Source organism: Phodopus roborovskii, unplaced genomic scaffold (assembly GCF_943737965.1).
Source record: "Phodopus roborovskii unplaced genomic scaffold, PHOROB, whole genome shotgun sequence".
Taxonomy (NCBI): domain Eukaryota; kingdom Metazoa; phylum Chordata; class Mammalia; order Rodentia; family Cricetidae; genus Phodopus; species Phodopus roborovskii.
Genome location: NW_026126546.1, coordinates 5,694,771 through 5,716,037, shown reverse-complemented (window position 1 = coordinate 5,716,037; position 21,267 = coordinate 5,694,771). Strand labels below are relative to the sequence as shown.

The following is a 21,267-nucleotide window of genomic DNA, read 5'->3' as shown; positions in this document are numbered from 1 at the left end:
GCAGGCAAAGGCTGTTTCATGCCACATCTCCTCTTCCCACCTGCAGGGTGCTCTTTTCCAGCCCCAGCTAGAGGGACAGATTCTTCAGCTGCTGTGTAGCTGTCCCCCAGGGCCAGGCATGGATGAGCCATTCTGCTCCTTGGACCTGGCAGGAGTTTCCGAGAAGCTTCGAGCCACGAGAGCCCAGGAATCCCTTTTGCTGTTACCAACATCCGTGCTCCCGCTCTGGGGACCTTCTGAGGAACCACAGCTCCTACTGCCATCTCTGTTCCCAGAGCATTCCCTACAAGAACTTCAGACCCAAGAAGATGTGGACAGCAACCCCTCACCTGCCCCTGGGGGTGTGGCACACCACAATTGGCCTTGTAATCTGGCAAGGAGCCATCTCACCTCCTACAGCCAGCAGTCCCCACTCATTTCAAATGGTCCGTTTCCCACAAAAGGGCCCAAGGAGCCAAGAGATGCGTGGGAGGAGAGGAGCGGGCCCCCAGTTGCAAGTGCAGAGAAGTGGGGGGTGATAGGAACATTGGGAATGATAAATTCAGAGCTTGATCACAAGTCCCAGCTGGACCAGGAAAGCAATGAGGAGCTGGTCTTGAACACTGAGACCCAAGCCCCAGAAGACATGCAGGAAGGGAACAGGGCTTCAGAGACCCAGGCCATAGCCCACTGCCCTTGGCTCCAGCCAGAATGGCTAACCCTGTCTCTGCATGGGACAACCTCTAGGTCAGAGCTCGAGGATGGCTCTGATTCCTCAAGCAAGAAAGGGAGTGTGGAAGGATGTTCCTGGGAACTCTTAGGGAAGCTGTCACCAGAAAAGGAGGAAGAGACCACCAGCACCAGGGCCCACGAGACCAGAGAGCCAGAGCCAAATGGTAGCCAGCTTCCAGTAGGAAAGGGCAAAGAGGTCTGGAGGAGGGCACGGGGCAAGCAGGGCCACCAGCTGTGCTTTGGAGACACTCAGCTGCTGCAGAAGGAGAGGTCTGGGGATGAAGGACAAGAGGAGAAGATGCAGGTACGAGTGGTACCCAGCCCGGCTTCTTTGGGAGTCTGGGAGCAGCCTGACTTCAAGGCCCATGTGGGTCAGGAACAGTGCGTACCAGTGAGTGGTCGGCATTTGCTGAAGTTTCTCAAATGGGCCCCAGCGGGTGACAGCAGAGAAGGTCCTTGCCCCTCGCAGGCTCTGATCACACGACAGGACAGGTGCACCCTCCAGATGGACACACTGGAGAGGGAGGTGGGGGTCTGCTGCCAGCAGCCGAACAACCTGAAGATTGTCTGTGGAGATCCCCAGCAGATGTCAGCGCAGGCAGGAGAGCGCCAGAGTGTCACTCACACATGGTTGGACACTGAGGGCAGTGTGTGCCATCAGCGGGCCTCGGTCAGCCAGGATCTGAATGCAAAACCCAGCAGGAATGGTGAGGGAGTGAGGCTGGAAGAGGATGCGGCCCTGTGTACTAGAGACCTTCTTCCAAGAGCAGCACTTGATGGGGATAAAGCCAACTGTGGCCCAGGTGAAAGCCTGCTCCCTCCTACAAGGTGTACCCGGAAGAAGGCGGGGAGCAGGTTCCACCAGCTCCTTGCCACCCCAAAGAAAGAGAGAAGTCAGGCTTTGCTTGATAATGCCAGGCTTCAAGGAGCCCAAGAGGGATGTGACCATGAAGGATGTGATCATGAAGGATGCTATTGTGAGAGAGAGCGAGCCAGAGAAGCAGCCAAAGCACAGAGGTTGGAGCAAGCAAACCACATACTGCAGGGAGAGCTGGTCTGCCTCAGGCATGAGCTGGACCAGTGTCTGCAGGCTGTGTCTGACCTGGAGGACTGTAATGGGAAGAGTTACTGCAAGATCTCCCAACTGGAAGAAGAGAACGAGAAACTGAAGGGGGACCTGGGTCGGCTGCATAAAGCCATGTCCGAGAGTGTCAGGAAAGCGGGAAGCAACATGAAGCGTGTTACCCTGGAAAACAGAGAGCTCAGGGCTCTGATCTCAGAGCTTGGGGTCAGTTACAAAGGGCTGATAAAAGATACAGTGCTAGCGATAGAAGACATGGTCTGGGCTCTGCAGAGGGAAAACAAACACCTTGTAGGCAGGGTCCAAGGCCTGGAGCGGGAGGTCCTGAGGATGAGCGGGGATTCAGCGGAAGAAAAATGGTGTTCCCAGGGAAACTCCAAGATGGCAGAAGACAAGGGACACAATGAAGACAAAGAGGTCCAGGGGACTCTGTCTTCAGGACAACTGATCACAAGAGCCCGTGGACCACACTGGGATGAGAAATCAGGTGTGACTTGGGGGCAGGCAGGGCCTTCCTTAGATTTGGAAGTTTCCAGATGCAGAGCGGTTGCTAGTTCTGCCTCATCAGTTTGTGCAGTCACTGTTGGGCCTCAGGAAATACATACCAGTGGTGCAAGGGAGGATGGAGCTCGGCTGCCAAAGGAAGAGGAGACACCATGGTGTTCCACGCAGCAAGGACAGTCTCAGAGGTCCCTGGGCTGCAGCCTCCAGGTATGTTGGCTTGCCTTTCCTCCTATATTGCTGACTCGGTATGTTGGCTAACCCTCCTAATATTGCTGACTCGGCAGTGTGGTATGCCTACCACCATCACCACCAGGCCTAGGTATCCCTGTGGCAGCCATAGGAGGGAGTTCGATCACCAGCCCCATTTGCTAGATGAGAAAACCAGGCAGAGAAATGAAGGGGTTTGCATGAGATCAACCCGCTAGGGCGGGCTGCAGCTTGGATGAACCCAAGCAGGCTGGCTTAAGATTTCCCTTCTGACTGCCAGGTAAGCCTGACCCTCCCAGTAGACACAGAGAAGAAAGGGTGTCTGTCTGTCTGTGTGTGTGTGTGTGTGTGTGTGTGTGTGTGTGTGTGTGTGTGTGTGTGGTTGGTGCTCTGAAGTCATACCTTGGATTTTTCCCAAGTGGGAAATAGCCCAAACAGCCCAAGCCATTACTCTTCAGGTTGGGCCTTAAAAGTTGTTGCGGACTGAGCAGTGGTCCATGGAAGGTAACACAACAGAATGGAATTGGGTTGGTTCTGTAGAGACACAGGACTTTGGCACAGACCTGGGATCCTCCCTCCCTCTCAGTCACCCTCGCCCCAAGATAAATCTCAACTTTTAAAATTCCCAGGATGAAATGCTCATGTTGTTAATGTCTGGGGACCCTTGAAGCTGAGACCCTGTGTCGCTCCAGCATCCTGCCTCTCTCTCCCTCTCCCTTGCTGTATCTCCATCTGCTCCCTCCTCCTCAGTCTCCGTTGCTGGCTCCTGCTTCCCTCGCTCTCCTCTCTCTTCAGCAATTCTAGCCACTATCTCAAAGAACAGCTTTTGGATTTTTACCAGTTTCCTTTATTGCCTGCACTTCGTCTGTTGGTGTGTGTATGTGAATGTATATATTTGTATATGCACGTGTGCGTGTGTGTGAATGTATATTTTTGTATGTGCACATATATGTGTGTGTATATATAGATATATGTATATATATATATAATTCTTTCTCTTACAATAGCTTATATATTTGTATACTTTGCTATTATTGTCCTAGTGACCACTCTAGAAATCCCAGGATGTATCTGTCATTTAGATTTACCTTAGATTAATGCTTTTGTACTGTGTCCCAAATCATGCAAAAAAAAAAAAATCCAATGGTTTAACTCTGCTAATTCTTTATGATCTTGTTATACATTGTTGCGATGTATAATAAGCCTCACGAGTCATTGTTACTGCTGACGTGAGCAGCCCTTAATCTTTCTTGTAAATATCTGCCGGTTTTTGTGATGCTTATTCTTCCATAAGAATTTGGAAGACAGTGTTGCTGTTGGTATTTCTCATAGTGAGAGTTAGCCAGTGACTGACTTGCGTTTCCCTTTATGACACGTTGTTTTCACTAGCATTGGAGATCTTCTCTCAGAGTCGGTACTGTGGGTGGGCGCTTCCCCTCACACGGCACTCTGAAGGCTGCCTCCCATTGTCCTCCGCCTCCCACTAGCTCTGCTCAGAAACCAGTTGTCATAATTTCCCCCACTCCCAGAAGAAACGTGTGTCATCGTGTCTGACTGCTTTGAAGATTTCCGTTTTATCTCTGATTTTTGATGGCTTGATGGATCAAGCTATGGTTCTGTTTGTATTTTTTACGCACATTTTCCCAACCTCTTCGAACTTACATATTTGTCTTTCTTCAGACTTGAAAAATCCGTAGTTATCATTTCCTTAAATTTCTTTTCCATGTGGAGAGATGCATCTCTCTCTCTCTCTCTCTCTCTCTCTCTCTCTGTGTGTGTGTGTGTGTGTGTGTGTGTGCGTGTGCTGTGCACATGTGTGGAGACCAGAGGTCAACCTCTGGTGTCATTCTCTTGGACAAGGGCTCACGGATTAGGCTAGAGTGACTAGCCAGGGAGTCACAGGGATCAGCCTGTCTCAGTCTCCCCATGTTGGGATTACAGATAGGTGCCCCCACACTTGGCTTTTACCGTGGGTGCTGGGCATGGAGCTCTGGTCCTCAGCTCTGCAGCAAGCACTTTAGCTCATGGAACCATCTCTTCAGTTCCATGGTTCTTCTTCTTTTCTCATGTATTTTTGTCTTGTTCTTTTTTTCTTTCACCTTCTGGAATTCCAGGCTTTTGACTGAATCTTTTATCTTTTGTAAAAACTTTATGTTAATTTGTCAGGCCCATGCTTCTGCTTTGGGTTCTGTTGACTTGAACTTGCTGTGTGTTGTATTGTGACCCACTTGTGTTAAACTCACCCAGTGAGCTCCTGACTCCATTCATTCATTGTACCTTGTGCATCTAAACTAGCCATTTTATTGTTTGCAAAGGAGAGGCGTTGGCTGAGTTCCCAGAGTGTTCAGCAGGACGGCTTTACCTTGGCTCAGGCCAAACTGTCACATTCTCAGCACTGGCTGACCCTGTGGTCCTGGTGGGTCCCCTCCCAGTGAAGGATGGAGAATGGCATTTCTAGGGCAGCATTTGTTTATGTTTTTATTTTGATTTAAATGCAGCTCTCTGTCCTCTGTGCGTTCTCCGCACCCGGCTGTCCTTACATACCTGAACTTCATGTCTCACCCTTTCTCACAGCCCTCTTCTCAGCCCTGGAGCCGATTTCCAGAACTGTGGTCAACAGAGTGTTTCAGCCAGAAGCCTAGGGAGGGATTCCTGCACTTCCCCCCCCCTCCGCGCCCCCTGCCCCTGTCACTTTCCAGGGCTGGCAAAGAACTATTTTTGTGTTCTCTCCCTGGATTTCTTAGCGTTCCAATAATAGCTATTCTGACTTGAGCAGGCAAGAACCGGAAATTCACGGAGACGAATACAGAGTAGAGAGTTTCAGGGCATGGCAAGATGGCTGCCCGGCCCCCGACGCAGTGAAAACCCTGAATTGTTGAAAAGTAAAGCTGAGCTGGTGTGACCGTCACAGCAGCCAGGGCTGTGGTATGACATGGAAGGTGGAAAGCTGTTGAGAACAGGTCAGAGCTGACTAGTTGATCCTCCCCTGATGTGGTAGTGGTGTGTGTCTGAGAGAGAGAGAGAGGGAGGGGGGGGAGAGAGAGAGTTTTGAATTAACAACTGGTGATGAAGCCCACAGGATTTAGGGATGATCAGGGAAGAGGGTGAAGAAAGGTCCCTCTTAGTCACTCTTAGGCCTATGGCCCTCTCATAGCTTCCTGTCATACTGGCCATTGACCCCCAGCTCTTACAGTAGGAACCCACACAGCGGAGAGTCTCCAAGGCTGCGCTTTTCCACTGTCCTCACCCCCCACCCCCGCTGCACCCTGAACTGCATTGTGAGCTCTCTGCATCCTTCACCTCTCTGTGCGGCCCAGCTTTCACCTGGGAGCTGCTACTGACAGTTGAGGCTCAGCCCTGCAGCCTGGGCTCAGGGAAGAGGGGGGTCGGAGCTGACTCAGGCACAGCTCTTCGAAGCTCTGCGGCCATCGATGCCATTGCAGTGGGGCTTTATGTCACCAGAATAGGTGAATGATATGGATTGGTACTGTCCTAGCATGGACCACGGTGTCCGCCACCACAGCATGGATGGGGCCAGACCCTCTGCTCAGAGGCTCCTAAGGGCTCCCACTGGCCCTTCTTCTGCTAATTGTGTTGAATGACCTCTGTCTGTCACTCTCCCTGCCAACCAGAGCTCTTGTGGGACAGTGTCCCTGCTGTCCCTAAGCCAAAGCGCAGCATGCAGTCAGCTGGAAGGGCGGACTCAGGCAACAGGCAGGTTTCCCCCTCTACTACCAGATCACGTTGTGGGCTCTCTTTTAGGACCCGTGGGGCAGAACCCTTGTCCAAGCCACCAGAGGCAGGAGGTGACAACAAACCCCCAAACTTCTCAAAAGGCCACTTTGTTTTGGAGTCTGGAGCTACTTTTTATGGCACTGTTTGGAGCATCCATCTGTCCCTGGCAGGCCCCAGCCTGTGAGTCTCAGGCCTACTCAGTGTGAATTTCTATTAATTAAGAAAAAAACAAATCACATTCTGCTACTGTGGTTCTTGTTCACAGAAAGATGTCCGGTCAGTCACAGAGTCACATGGATGCTGTCCCCTCCTGCTCCATGATTCTCCCCCACCCCCACTCAGAATAGCTTGGGGTCCTTTCCTCCTCTCCCATTAGAGTGTAGAATGGTGGTGGACATGAGATGAATGGGTTGTTTGAAATGAGTTTCTGAGCTCCCCAGTCCTTCGTGGAGGGGGTGCTTCCTGTAAGTTGTAACCAGCTTAGTGTTATGGCCAGGATTGATCATGCCTTCCTTACTTGTGGGCCCAGAGACCCTCCACTGTGATCTCAAGCCAGGAACCCACAGGTGTGTTCCTGTCGTGGACAAGACCTACCTCCCCGCAGCGTTGGCACGATCAAGTTGCGCACAACTGCACATGGCACCCCAATACTAGCGTGTGACAGGCTTGTGACGGGCATGTGACGGGGAGAGAGAAAAGGATATGTATGCTGTATCGGATTTTATAGGGGAGCTGGAGAGATGGCCTCAGGGTTCAGAGCACTTACTGCTGCTCGTCCAGAGGACCCAGGTTCTGTTTTCCCAACACCCATGCTAGGCAGCTCACAACCACCTGCAACCCCAGCTCCAGGGGGGTTGACACCATCTTCTGGCCTCCTTGGGCACTGCACCCATGTGTCACACACTGACGCAGACATACACATAGATTAACATTTTTAATCTTTAAAAATGTGTAAAGGAAAACGCAAGGATAGTGCACATGCATGCATATGTAAGAAAATAAAACTACGTGAACTTACCATATGGGACCATTTGGGGGCAGCACTATCCCTGCCATTGAGTCCACTTCCCTCAGGGTTGGGCAAGTTCCTTTCTCCCTGAATCCCCTGGTATCCCTGTGGAACCTGTTACCCTGGTTTTCTGTCAGAGAATAAGAGATTATTTGGAACTAGTTTAAGACAGTGCTCATGGGAAATTCAGCATTGTATGTCCTATCTAAAGTCACGAAGCTTTAATGGAATGCATGTCTATTTGTGTGTGAAATTTCATTCATTTCTCTGTGTTTCAATACAATAGTGACTGACAGTGACTAAACAGGACCCTGGCTGATCCTACTTTGCATACTTTTGAGGGTGATATTCTGGGCTGTTGTTCTGGGGTTCCATATACTCTGCCCTCCCCTCCCAAGATACCTAACATCATGACCCACACACTCATGTGTGCACATAAAGGCGCTAAGGGCAGGGCATGTGGGAAATGGATGGTAGCAATAATAGGCTGAGATATAGCATTTGCGATGGTTATTTGTTCCTTTCTTCTCTCTCTCCTTCCCTCCATCCATCATTCATTCACCCTCCCTCCTTTCTTCCTTCCACTGTGAGAAAAGAAAACGGGACAGACAGACAGACAATAGAACAGGTACCGATTGTCAGCTACGGTATGTTATCACCTGAGAACTTGACCTCCCCCCCCCACTTCCTTCTCTCAGCTCCAGACCCCCAAGGCCGCTGCCTCTGAGGAAGACCCCAAACTGTGCATACAGCGGCTCCACCACCAGGTGCGGACTCTACAGTGCCAGCTCAGGGACCAGGACTGGGCACTGCGGGAGTTGCAGGCAGCTCGGGATGAGGCTGTGGGTCTCCAGGATAAGCTCAAGGGCAAGGTAGGCTGGGCCAACCCTTCTCACCCTCCAAATGTTCCCAGACCTCAAGGAGCAAGTACCTACAGCTTGATGGTGTTGAGTAGAGATTTAAAGAATAGAGTGATGTGCAGGAGAAAGGCATGGGATCTGGAACCTTTCCAGCCAGCTGTACTCCATTAAAAACGATGTATATACAGAGTTTTTTTTTTTTTTTTTTTTTTTTTTTTAAGCATCAGGCACTGTCTTAGTTAGAGTTCTTACTGCTATGATGAAACTCCATGACCAAAGAGCAAGTTGTGGAGAAAAGGATTTATTTGGCTTATACTTTCATATTGCTGTTTATTATTGAAGGAAGTCAGGACAGGAACTCAGGCAGGGCAAAGACCTGGAGGTAAGAGCTGACCAAGAGGCCATGGAGGGGTGCTGCTTACTGGCTTGTTTCCCATGACTTGCCCGGCCTGCTTTCTTATAGAACCCAAGACCACTTGTCCAGGGGTGGCACCACCCACAATGGGTTGGCCCCGCCCCATCACTAATTAAGAAAATGCCTTACAGCTGGATCTTATAGAGGCGTTTTTCCCAATTGAGGTTCCCTCCTCTCAGATAACTCTAGCTTGTGTCAAGTTGATATTAAGACTAGCCGGCAAAGGCACATTCAGATACTTTCAAGAGGAAAATTCCGTCCTTTCTCTGCAGGAAATGTTTGGACATGATTATGAAAGGCCAGTGAGAGTGTCAAGGCGGATTCAGAGCCACAGCTGTGGGGAACGTTCAGACCAACGGGAGTTCAACTCCCACACCTTGATAGCATGCTCACATAAAAGGGCAGAAACCCTGGCTGCAGCGGTGGGCTGTGCTGACTCTAGTCATCCCTCCTGATGCTGCAGCTTTGTGAGATGTTTTCAATGGGGGGAACCTGGTGAGATGCACAGGGGTTCCCCACGTTGCTTCCCATCACCTGTTAGCGCTTAGTAAGTGCTGGCAGTGTTAGTGGATTGATTTTAATCAATGCGGGATACTTGTTCATAAGCTTTTATACAGAAAACCCTAAAGAGCCTCCCCAAAATGTTATAGCTAAGGAATGAGTAGACACATGACTCAAAAAACGCTTTCTCCCAATCCCCAACTTTTCTTCTTACCCTCTTCTCATCCACTTAACAAATCATTGGTTCTAGCTGGGTGGTGGTGGCTCATGCCTTTACTCCCAGCACTCAGGGAGGCAGGTGGATCTCGAAGTTCAGGGCCAGCCCGGTCTACAGAGGGCGTTCCAAGACAGCCATAGCTACACAGGGAAACTGCCTTAAAAAGAAATCACTGATTCTTTGATCATCTTACGCATGTGTTTTGATCACACCCACCCCTCTGCCAACTCCTCATTGATTCATCCCTCCCTTCCCTACTCACACAACTTTGTATCTCTTTTTTGAAATCCATCAAGTACAGTTTGTACTCTTGGAAGCGTGGCCTCCTGCTACAGTGTGGCCCACTTACCAGGGCCGACTCTCTCTCTCTCCCAGCAGCTCTAGCAGTTGTCAATGGCTCCTCGGCCAGTAGTGTGGGACCCCATGCTCGCTTCCCTTCTTCATGCCCCAGCATGAAGCTTGCCTTGAGCTTGCGTGGGTCTCATGCATGCAGTACAAACACTGAATTCATATGTGCAGTTGGCCTTCAGTGTCCCTAAAACACTGTTTCCGTGTAGTCATCTATCACTCTGACTCTCGTGCTTTGTGACCCCTCATCCTCGATGATCCCTGAGTCTAGGAAGAGAGGGGGGGTGTGGTACAAATGTCCCATGAAGGGATGAGCATTTGCTTTTTAATTGCAAGTATCCTGCACTCAGTTCACAGGAACACATTCAAGCTATTTCCCAAACTAAGGCAGGGAACATACATGCCTGCATACATGGAGTACCTGTGAACACATTGATCCACCTGGAGCTGGAATCGACCCTTTGGCCAGTCCTGGAAAGTTACATCAAACAGATGCACAGAAATACTCTTTGTAAAGCAAAGGAACAGACCAGCATTACACATTCCAACCAATAGAGACCTGCTGATATAAATCACAGCACAGCTGCACGAAGAGAGGGTGTTCAGGTTTTTAAAGGGACCAGGCCAGTTGGTTTGCCTGCAAACATCACCATGGCTTTTTATTTAATTACCAGACAGGATGTGCTACCCTCTCCATGTAGCATATTTCCATGTGTCTGTGCATGCAAATCCTGATTCTTGTGAGTGTGTAATGTTGACCAAAAAAAAAAAAAAAAAAAAAAAAAATTGAGGGTTTATTTAAGTCACTGCAGACAAGAAAGTGTGAGGGAATAGCTATAAAATTCCCATTTTAATACATTTTAGTGTGACAAGAATTTAGACAGAATCTGGCTGAAGAGAATTGGGGTCCTTTGGTAGATGCTCGGCTAATGCGAAAGTCTGAGGAACCCACACAAGTGCCTGGTGCCTGTCCCCCCCCCCACTCCCTGCTTCCCTGTTCCTGGTCCCAAGCTTGCCTTCCCAGCAGGAACTGAGGCCAGGTCAGGAAGGCCTGCATGCTGCATGCTGTGTGTTGGATGCCAGAGGCCAGCCTGGAGCTAGGGCTGGGATGTGAGCTAAGGCTGGGATGTGCCTCCCACCAGGCAAAGAATCCATGTTGCTAATTTGCCCCAAGTAGTAACAGTAGCGAGTGTTTATTGGGCACTGACTGAATACCATGTCTGGGTCTAGGTGCCCAACATCAGTGAGGCCTCATTGTGACCCTCAGCTTGGGGTGAACAGGCACTGCCCCCCCCACTGCACAGAAGACACTAGGGAGGAAGAGCAAGTGACTCTCAGGTCACAGTGGGCATCTTGGTTGGAATTTTGTCTGGTTCAGGGACTCAAGGTTCACACCAGATTGTGTCTCTGTGACTCCATGTTGGAGATCAGGGATGGCTGTTCCCCGGCACCCCGTCTCCACACAGGGAAAGGTGATGGTAGAGCAGCACTCTGTACCTTCCCCTACCAAACCCATACTGCTCAGTAGTCACAAGCGTGCTCTCCTTTCAGCTTGAGGAGCTTCGGGAACAGCAGCATGAAGAGCGCCTGGCCACGAGTCCTCTGAAGGTAACACCCTGCCATGTCATCGTGCTTAGCATTTCATAAGAATACCCAAGAGTGCCGGGGACAGATGTCACATGAACAACGCTCCATATATCTCCTTCCTATCCGGCTTCTCGTGTGTTCCAGATCATCCTGGATGCCGTGTGCCCTGCCCCCACATGCTGGGTCCCACTTTCTCCTTGGTGCAACCTAGGATATGGAAGGGTTTGGAGACCACCGCTTGGTGCTCACATTCTCACCTTACCCTCAGGTCTTCCCCTTCTCATCTTTTCTTCTGCCGTTTCCTCTCTGTCTCCCCTCTGTCTCCTCCACTTTCTCATTACCGCATACACCCCAGTACACGTTTCCTTAGGAAGCTCCCCCCACCATCCTTTTATATTTATGTCTGGGGCACACCCAGGACTGGCCCTTGCTGTTCCACATGCTCTTTGCTAGCAGGATACGGTGACATTTCATCTGGGTCTGCTTTTGGGAGGAGGCAGAGGTTCATCCCGAGGTCCTGGTCTCTGTGTGGTGTTCGAGGAGGAGCCACCGGCCAAACTCTGAGACACCCAAAACCAGCTTCCTGCCTTCTCCTATGGACTCAGTTTCCTTGACTGTTATATCAGACATACGAACCACTTCCTCTCCTGTGGGGTCCTTGTCTGTCTTTGTGCTCGTAAAATAGAAAGGGAGAAGTCTACTGAGACTCCGAGATGTCGTCTGGGGCGCCATATCCAGGGCAGTGCAATGCATCCTATAAAGTCGGGCGGGACCATGACGGTGCCCTCCACTAAGTTCTTCTCATCTGTAGGAAAGTTCCAGGACTTGGTGCTTTACCCAAACGAAAAGGCGGGGCTCTGCGGGCGGGCCCTGGTCCCCTCACAGTGCATCGTACATTTTGGCAGGTTGAGGTGTGAAGAGGAGCTTAGTCACAGTACTGCATCACAGGAGAGCCCCAGTCTGTGTTCTTGCCTCCTTTCTGCTGTGAGCCGGGAGTCTATTAGTACACCACCCTGAGGTCCTGATGTGGGTGAGGGAACCACGCCAGCAACGGGGCAGGACTCCGGCCACCAGCTCAGCCTATACCATACGCCCCACATTCCAGGCCAAGCTGGCTTCCCTGGTCCATAAATGCCAGGAGAGGAACCGCCTAATTGAGCAACTACTGCAGGAGCTGCCAAGAGGAGAGCCCAAGAACCACCTGCTCTCTGAACTGGCACAGAAGATGCTTGATGATGTGGCACTGGCCGAGTATGCAGCCACCTTCCTGACCCCAGGAGCCCTAGAGGTAAGTTGTCATGCACAACCCTGTCCCTGCTGGTAGGGACCATGAGTGGGTCCCGCCCACACCACTTGCCTTCCTGTGCTCTCTTAGCTGTTGACCAAGACACTCTCTGGTTCCTTCTGTAGTCAGCACCTGTGTTCTGTGCTGTGAAAAGTGCTGGGGATCCTCTGCCTCTGAAGTCCTTATGGCTTAGGAGCAGACATAAATGTGTCACATAAGCATCATCATGCTGGGTCACCAGACATTCTTGTCACCCATGCTTCAGGAGCTCTGTACACATAGCCCCCTCTGCTAGGATGCTTGGTCCACGGGGCCATACAGCTGAGGAGGTGGAAACTGGAGGCCATGGTGTTGCCAAAGGTGTAGAGACCGGGTGCAGGCCCAGCGCTCAAATCCAGAACACCAGCTGCCATGTCTAGTGGGCCTCTGTTTCTGTGGCTATAAAGGGAGGAGAGAGAGAATAGACTCTAGCTGGAGTCATTAAACAGTCTCTGGGACACAGGTGGTGCCTAATAAATGAGGTAAGAGAGACAGGACTAAAGCAATGAGGTATTGATTACAGCATGAACACAGGTGGGATAGTCTGATTTCCAATAACCAAACTCGAAGGGGCTGATGTGTTAATCAGAGCATAATCAATTATCTATGGAAAACAGACCTAGTGTATGGCCTGGAATACTCTAGGATGAATGCGCGCGCGCGCACCCACACGCACACACGCACGCACGCACATCGACACATTTCCCCTGCAGTTATCAGAGAGGCATTAACGTATTCATATGTTGGTCAATTACCATCTGTTGTCAGAAGGTCGTGTAGGAGCTGAAGAAAAATGGTTGTGGGGTGGGGGTGTGGGATGGGGGTGTGGGATGGGGGTGTGGGATGGGATGGGGAATGGCATGGGGATGGAGAGTGGGGTGTGGGGTGGGATGTGGGATGGGGTATGAGGTGAGGTATGGGATAGGGAGCGGGTGGTAATGTGTTCCAGGCTAGATACCTCCATCTGTGAGGAGAGTCCCTGAGCCTGGGATGCCTCCTCTTGGCCTGGGATGCAGATCTCGGGGAGGCCACACAGCAGGCCTAACTGTCCCTGATGGTCAGCCTCTCTGTCCTCTGCATTGACTATTCAGTGCCACAGCCCTGGCTCTGCTCCTGACTCAGCTCAGTACTACCTGCAGCTTTGAAGCTGTCCTAGTTTGGTTTTTCTTGCTGTGATAAATTCTATGACCAAAAGCAATCTGAGGAAGGTGGGGGCTTATATGGCTCACATATTACAATTCATCATCAGGGAAACCAAGACAGGAACTCAGGCCAGAACCTGGAAGCAGGAAGCAGACACCGTGGGTGTGGGGTGCTGATTCCTGGGGTTGCTCTCTAGCCCACCATGCTCAGTTTGCTTTCTTACACAGCTTAGGACCTGCTAGGGGATGGCACTGCCCACAGTGGGCTGGACATCCCACATCCACAGTCAAGACAGTTCCTCACAGACATGGCCACAGTCTAGTCTGATGGCCTCAATTGAGATTTCCGTCTTTGTAGGTGTGTGTAGGTTTGTGTCAAGTTGATAAAAACAAAACAAAACAAAACAAAACAACCAGCACAGAAGGTAACCTGACTAGATATTCGGAGTCCATTCCCACTCTGCGTTCTGGAAACTGCATCAGCCTACCGTGCCATTTCCTGGCCAGGAGTGTTAACAGAGCCACCCAGAGCCATAGATCTAGGGTACTAGGGGAGAACCAAGTTAGCCAAAACACAGCAAGCTAACCAAAGGGGCAGGAGAACAATTGGCCTCTGCAGGGCTCTGTCCGAGGCTGATTTACACACTAGTATCCCTGAGCCCTTTGACATTTGTTCTCTAATCTGTACAATGGGAAGAGCACACTCTGCTCAGTACAGCCCCTGAGAGGCAAGAACAAGCAACCTTCGGTAAGAGGCTGAGATTGGAGGTTCAGGGTCACATCCACTGCCCTCTTGTCCCTTTGACCTGTGAGGGGACACTTAAATGGTCTGCTGACTGTGTGTAGGTGATGTCTAAGTGCTTGCTGTAAACATTATCCCACAAGCATGGCACAGTTCTCCCCCATCCAGAACATAAAAATGAGGCTCCCAGAGGGTCTTCACCTGCCCAGAGACCTGCGTCCCTGTGGAGCTTTCTAATTCAGCTCTTTCCATGCTGAGTGGCTTGCCTATGCAGTGGAGGGTATTCTTGGAGCTGACAAAGGAGTCTGCACACACCACAGTCACATCAATGGCCACTACAGTGATGAGCAGGTGAGGAGTAACTGCTGGTCACTGCGTGGGTCTGGCACCCACCAAGGAAGTCCCTTTTGTCACAGGAAGGCCAGTCTTCAATATGCGTGTCTCTTCCAGCATAAGGACTAAAAACTGCTGGGGTGTGTTGTGAAGACTAAGAATATTCCAAGGATGCTTCTCCTGGCTCCTGGGCAGATCCTGAGGGCAGGCACAGAGATGGAGTGCCTGACTGGAGTCCATGGTGTTTGCTAGGCTTCATTAGCTTCCAGAAATGAGAATGTGGAGTGTTGGTGCAGGATCCCAGCAACTCCAGAGAGACAAACTTCCAAGAGTCCCCAAGACAGGTTCCCTAGGCTGGGGTCTGAGGAGTTGGCTATGCACTGTGAAGCCATTTTTTTTTTTCCCCTTCCAGCAGTATCGTCTGAGCCATGATGACCCTGGTGGCCAAGCAGTGGCTAGAGAGAGACACTGAGCTTTTCAGCCGTGGTGGTGGCAGCCCCTCCCACTGGCAGCTGGGCTGGAAGCTGGTCCAGAGCGCTTGGTTTTATGGACTCTAGCTGTTGCTTCAGGGAACACAGATGGGCGTCCTGATGGAGGCCTTTGGGCTTTGGCTGACAGCCTAGAGGGCTGCCTGGTGGCTAAGGAGTGGCTGGTGGGCTTGAGCTAGGCTGTGCACAGCATCAGGCTGTCAAGTAGAGAGACGAGGTGTCTCTGACAGAAACCTGAAAACACCTCTGGAGAATTCAAACCCTGCCCTTCTTTGGAAACACCCAGGCAGGCCATCATGCTTTATATATGGTCATGTGCCTGTTCTGCCGTCCAGGCTGCCACTCCACGAATGGATTTATTCACTCTGTCTTCCCAGAAGGAGGGCCCTACTAACGCCATAGCTCTCAAGGCCTTGGATAAAGGGTGGAGACTGTTTGGCATCCTCCCTTCCCAGAAGAGGGGTGTGGCTTAGCATTCTTCCTACCTTCCATCATTGCAATGGTAGAGTTGCATCTCTGCCTTTTCTGGCTGGGATTTGGGAGCGGGGTGGAACCCATCCTTAGTCAGCCCTTCTGTCTGGTACGTGGTTGTGGGGCCCAGTCCAGTGCACATACACTGTTGGTACCCTGTCATTACCTCATCTCTCTGATGGGCAGCTTCCCCAGAACAACACATGCTGGCCATGTGTGGTGTCCCAGTGGGCCTCCTTCCTCCAGCTCAGCTGTCTTGGGCTGGTGATGGTGGGCATCATGTCAGCCAGCTTTCACTGTGGCTCTGGCTGGGAGTTCAAGGTCTTGCCATTTTCCTGGCTTTAAGATGGAGGTGGGGAAAAGGACAAGGTAGTATTCCCACTCCTAAATTCACCTCATTCCTCTGGTGAATGGGCCTGGCTCAGGGAGATTGATTTCAGCCCTCTCCTAGTCTGGCTTACATCTAGGCATGGTCACCTATACATGAAGATACCGTGCTCACAACGAACATGATGCTGGACCCTCACCTCTCAGAGTTACCTGTGTCTTGAGTCAGTAGGGTTCTCTGTCCCCCAAGAGGCTCTTTGAGGATCAAATGGCATCTCACAGAGCCTAATATGGTACCGGTTATAGACCATGTCATAGCCACGTTCTGCTGCTACGAGAACTATCCCAGGGAAAGCAGCCAAAGGAAAGGGCTTATTTTGATTCATAGTTCCATGAGGATAGAGTCTATCATGAAGGGGAAGGCATGGTAAAGTCATGGCGACAGCAGCAGCTGGAATCTGGCTTGTCAGCATTTTTATCCACACACAGGAAGGAAAGGAAGAAAGAACAGGAAGAAGGGTTAGGACCTAAAGCCCCAAAGCCTGTCCCAAGTTACACACGCCCTCCAGCAAGGCTCTATAACCTTCCCCAACAGCCCCACCAACTGCGGATCAAGTGCTCACATACATGAGTCCATGGGAGATATTTCTCATTTAGACTACAATAGATACCCAGCAGGGGCTAGGGCACCATCCAGCAACACTGAGTGAGGTTCCAACTTCTTGGGAAAGTCAGGTCCTTGTAGTGCTCACTACAAAGACACAGGCACACGCCACAGCTGTCTCGAACAGTAGAAGAGAAGGCTAGCTGAGAGCAAGCATTTATTAATTCTCTTGGCGCACAACAGCGGATGCCTTGTTAGTAGTTCCCGAGTTCCTGTCTCGACTTCTCCAAGATGATGGATTGTAATTTGGGATTGTAAGCTGAAATAAGCCTTTCTTCCCCCTGTTGCTTTTTATCAATGTACTTGTCACAGCAATGGCAGTGAAATCAGGACACCTAAGCAGAGCAGTAGAGCAGGCATCAGATGCCTGGGGCACAAGGCTATTGACAGGTGGTGAGGGATGGGTTGTGACCAGAGGACAGCTAAGTTACTAGTTAATGCAGTCCATTCTGCAGTCTGTCACAGAGCCCGGCTGTCACATAGATCCTGGTCAGGGCATGTAGCAAGGCAGGAGGCTGAACTATGGCAGGAGGGAGGATGATCCAGGGGCTGCGACATTTGAATTAGGGCTTGACAATCACACAAAAGTTTGCCAGTAAAGGAAAGAGAGTAGAGCTTCCAGGCACGACGAGGAGCTGTGCTGGTACCTGGAGCATCATGATAAAGATGGGGGAGAAGATGTCACAGGGCCATTGCACAAGGGCCCTGCCCACAGGATGCATGGTCCAGGCTCCAATCTGCCTTGAAGATATAGTAGATGGCTCTTCTTACCCGATTGGTCTGCTGGATGGAGTGTGAGTTCCTGAGGCTGCCCTGCTGCCTACAGATGTAAGTGATTATTGCGGTAGGGCAGGGGGTGGCTCAGGTTCAAGGTCTCCTCATTACCTGGATGAAGAATCAGTGGCCCCTGGCAGTACTAGTACCAGATGTCCCAACTCTTAAATTTCCTCTTGATGCACTTTGAAGAGACACTTGCTGTCTCTGCCTGGAGCTTGGTTATGAGTGAAGAAAACTGAATTGCCCCTGGTGTGTTGTGAGGTACCCTTAAACAGACCTGGTCCAGGTCACCTGTAAGGTGGCTGAGGAGGGAATATGGGTGACACATCACCACACCTACCTTCCAGCATGGACCCAGCTCAGCTGCACAGGGCATCTAGCCTCACTCTTGTCCTCTGGGAGCCTTCACATCCTGCTCTACACTGTGTACCCACTGAACTGTCTTTTCTTCCAGACAGTCTGCCACCTGGATGTGGGCTCCAAGGGGATGACAGCCAGAGGAGGTCAGTGCACCTGCCAGAAACATTTCTGTGTTTCCCCCAAAAGTCAGGGCCGGGTTAGCTGGGTGCAAACTGCCCAGGGTTGAGTTTATACCATTAAGGGGACTTCCTACTTCGCCTCCTCCTTCTCTTCCTACTCCTTCTCCTTCTCCTCCTTCTGATGCTCAGCCCCCCCCCCCCCGTCCACCTCATAGTGTCAGAACACACTGGAGAGAAAGAAGAACCTCAAATTCCTCCTCTCGGTTCTTCATTATGAATCATGATATCCGTTCCCCAACCCTGAACATTCATCTCATATAAGTAATTCCCACATAATATTAGGGACAAGCTCAGTGGACAGCTGTGTTCACCCACTGATCTCAGTGTTGGTGACGGAGAATGCCATGTCATAGGGCAATGTGATGATATTGCATTAAATTCAAAGAAAGCAGGACACGGAGCGTCTGATGCTCTCAGCTGTATCATGCACACACATCCTCATGTGGTCAGCAAGGCAAGCTAAAAGATGAGCTAAATATTAACTGTGCCTGCTCACAGAGAGGGACATGAGGGATTTGTTGTTATTGTCATGTTGTTTTTATTGCAATAGAGAAAGTAAGGGGCTGGGGACCAAACAGACTTTTCCCTCCTCGGGCCTTAAGTCCTTAAGTACCATTTACTAGCGGTATGGGGCTGGTTTAGATGTGGGGCTGGGAAGGGGCTCTGAGGGCTTGTTGCCATTGCACTCAGAAGGACTTAACACTCTCCAGATCTGTTTTCTCTGGAGCTCTTTTGCTAGACTCTGTTCTTGCCAGCTCTGCAGCTGTGGGTGAGTTAATCAGCCTCTCTGAGCCACACAGATTATTTCTGAAAGGAGGATGATATGATGATCCTGTATCTTGCGTGGCACTTAGAAGGATGTCAATGCATGAGAAGAAAGGCCCTTGTCAGATTGGGGTGCCCTCTGTACCCTCGATGCTGCCCCTCTGGCCTGAGCTGGCACTAGCTTCCACAGCTGGGGAGCTTTGCATTCTAACTGCCCCCACTCTGCTACTGATTTCTAGCAGCTTGCCTTCTCTGAGCTCAGCCTTCTCATCTGTGGAAGAAGGAAATGCTTGTGGTTAACTGGGCTGTTTGTACTAGGGTCCAGGAGGCTGCCTGGCGCCCCCTGCAGGAGGTGCATTCAAGGTGTGGGATATAATAGAGGGAACAGGAGGTGGCAGCCCCACCCTGGAGGTTAGCAGAGGATTAGGGAGATAGGCAGTGATCTGTAGTGTCCCAAGACCATGGTGATGTCATTACTTAGTGTGGCGCTAGGAGAATTCAGAGGCACCAAGAGAGCCTCTGTCACGGGGATGGGCATCAAGGAGCATCCATGGAGAGCAAGGAAGTGGAAACATTATGGTAAAGTTTGGGCCCTGTCAGTTTTAGAGGTGGATGCTGGGCCTGAGGTCTGACTGAGGATTCTTCCTTCCAGCTCAGGAGTACCTGCTTAATTCTGAAACGGACAGTATCCTCCAAAGCCTGTGGGGTGTGGAGCCCTGGTCCCTTGCAGGGGCTGAGTGGACATCGCAGATAGCTCTGCCCAGTTCCTCAAAGGTAAGCACATGCTTTCACCTCACTTCTGAAATGTTTTGATTGAAAGTGGAATACACTCACAGATGTGCATGCTTGTGCACACACACAGAGACAGAGAGAGAGAGACAGACAGACATGAGTACATACACACATACACTCATACACACACACACACACACACACACACACACACACACACACACACGACAACGCCAATAAAACCCACCAGATTTAAGAGCTAACATGTAACCCAGAGTCTACTATCTGCTTTTCAGTCTTTGTTTTTTGGTGAAGCCTTGTACTGTGTCTTGTTATTTGCCTTGAGTGCTGGCCCTCATGCATGGAGACATGACATGGCCCTTTGCTGATCCCTGTCCCTTCTTCCCTTGCTCTGATGGGCTGGCCTGGTCTGTGCCATCCTCACCCAGGGATGATTCAAAGATGGCACTGCCAGGGCAGCTCTGCCTGCCATGTGGCTCATACTTCTGATCACAAAGACCTACAGGGTCCTCCAAGTCCTCTCCCGTGGTTCCGGTGTCCCACAGGCTATGAGAGCCCTGTCCAGCACCATGCCCTTACAGCTCCCATAGACTACCACTGTGGGGAAGCCCACTGACCCCCACTGGACTTCCTGGGCACATACTCCTGCTCTCAGTTTTAGTTTCACAAAGCTTCGCGCCTTGATCCATTGCAGATCCTAGATGACATTTTTATTTATTTATTTATTTATTTATTTATTTATTAAACTTTTGTCTAGGTTTTCTAGTTGTTTCTACTATGAAGTCTCTGAATTGGTTTTCCATTGGCCCCAGACAACCATTTAACTCTTTAAATTGGGGCCTGGCTCATCTGAGTTCAAAGCTCAGCCCTATCCTTGTTAAATCAGTGTGATGCTGGGCAAGGCCTCTCATCATTTGTGTGTTAGTCTCCTTCTGTATAAAATGGGAGTGGCATTGCCTGATGCTATCGTGAAAAGAAAAGACCTATAGGTCTCCCAAAACAACAAAAGAGCAGAGAAAATAGCAGCCTCTCACTGCATCTCAGCATAACATTTATTTCTTCCCATCTTTTATTCTTGCAATGCCTCAGGGTTTACATTACATTTTTATCTTAAGCATGAAGACAATATACTTGCACGCCAGGGTTGCAGGACGATTTGATGACCCCGTATCTATAAAGTATTTGTTAGTGTCCAGCCCAGGAGAGGCATTCACAAGTCTTGGCTTTACTTGGTGGCCTTCATCAGCTTTTGGCCTTGCAGCTTCACAGCCAGTTACCTGTGCAGGGTCCGTGGCTAGAAATAAGAATGTCGTCGCACTTTTTACCATCTCCGGGGGAAAACCACCGCTGACTCACCTTGCTCTGACCTGTCACAAGTGACCTCCCCAACTTGGAGGCATCACAGGCAACAGTAGCCTTTGTTATGGGTCTGTGGAGCAGGGTGAGCAATTGCAAGCTGGGTAGGTGTTCCCAGGAGTGAGCCCGGCCGGAGCACAGGGAGGAAGCAGAGTAGAGGCTGTGAGGGGAGGAGGAGACCTACATGGAGTAGCCATCCTCACAGGGAAGCATACCGCCATCATTCCTGCTCTGCCAGTGAGGAAAGGCAGGAGGTCCAAGAGGCACATGGCTCAGGCTCACCCAGGAGACTCAGACTGACAGCACTGACAGAGTGTCTCTGTGGCTGCTCCCTGTCCCATCCCTAGGGCATGGAGGGATGGCTCTAGTCTGCTGGTCAGGCTGGAAGGAAGAGAGATGGCCACATCTGTG

At 50.7% G+C, this 21,267-nt stretch overlaps 1 protein-coding gene across 1 annotated transcript in view; it reads left to right on the top strand.

The window, feature by feature from the left end:
* Positions 1–20,090, top strand: part of CUNH4orf50 (chromosome unknown C4orf50 homolog) — a 43,549-nt gene extending 23,459 nt beyond the window's left edge. The window contains exons 7-13 of the mRNA XM_051200216.1: positions 47–2,503; positions 7,946–8,119; positions 11,140–11,196; positions 12,281–12,467; positions 17,902–17,946; positions 19,400–19,521; positions 20,046–20,090. Of these exons, the coding sequence (XP_051056173.1) occupies positions 47–2,503; positions 7,946–8,119; positions 11,140–11,196; positions 12,281–12,467; positions 17,902–17,946; positions 19,400–19,521; positions 20,046–20,090 (3,087 nt within the window). The remainder of the gene's footprint in view (positions 1–46; positions 2,504–7,945; positions 8,120–11,139; positions 11,197–12,280; positions 12,468–17,901; positions 17,947–19,399; positions 19,522–20,045) is intronic.
* Positions 20,091–21,267: the final 1,177 nt, after the last annotated feature.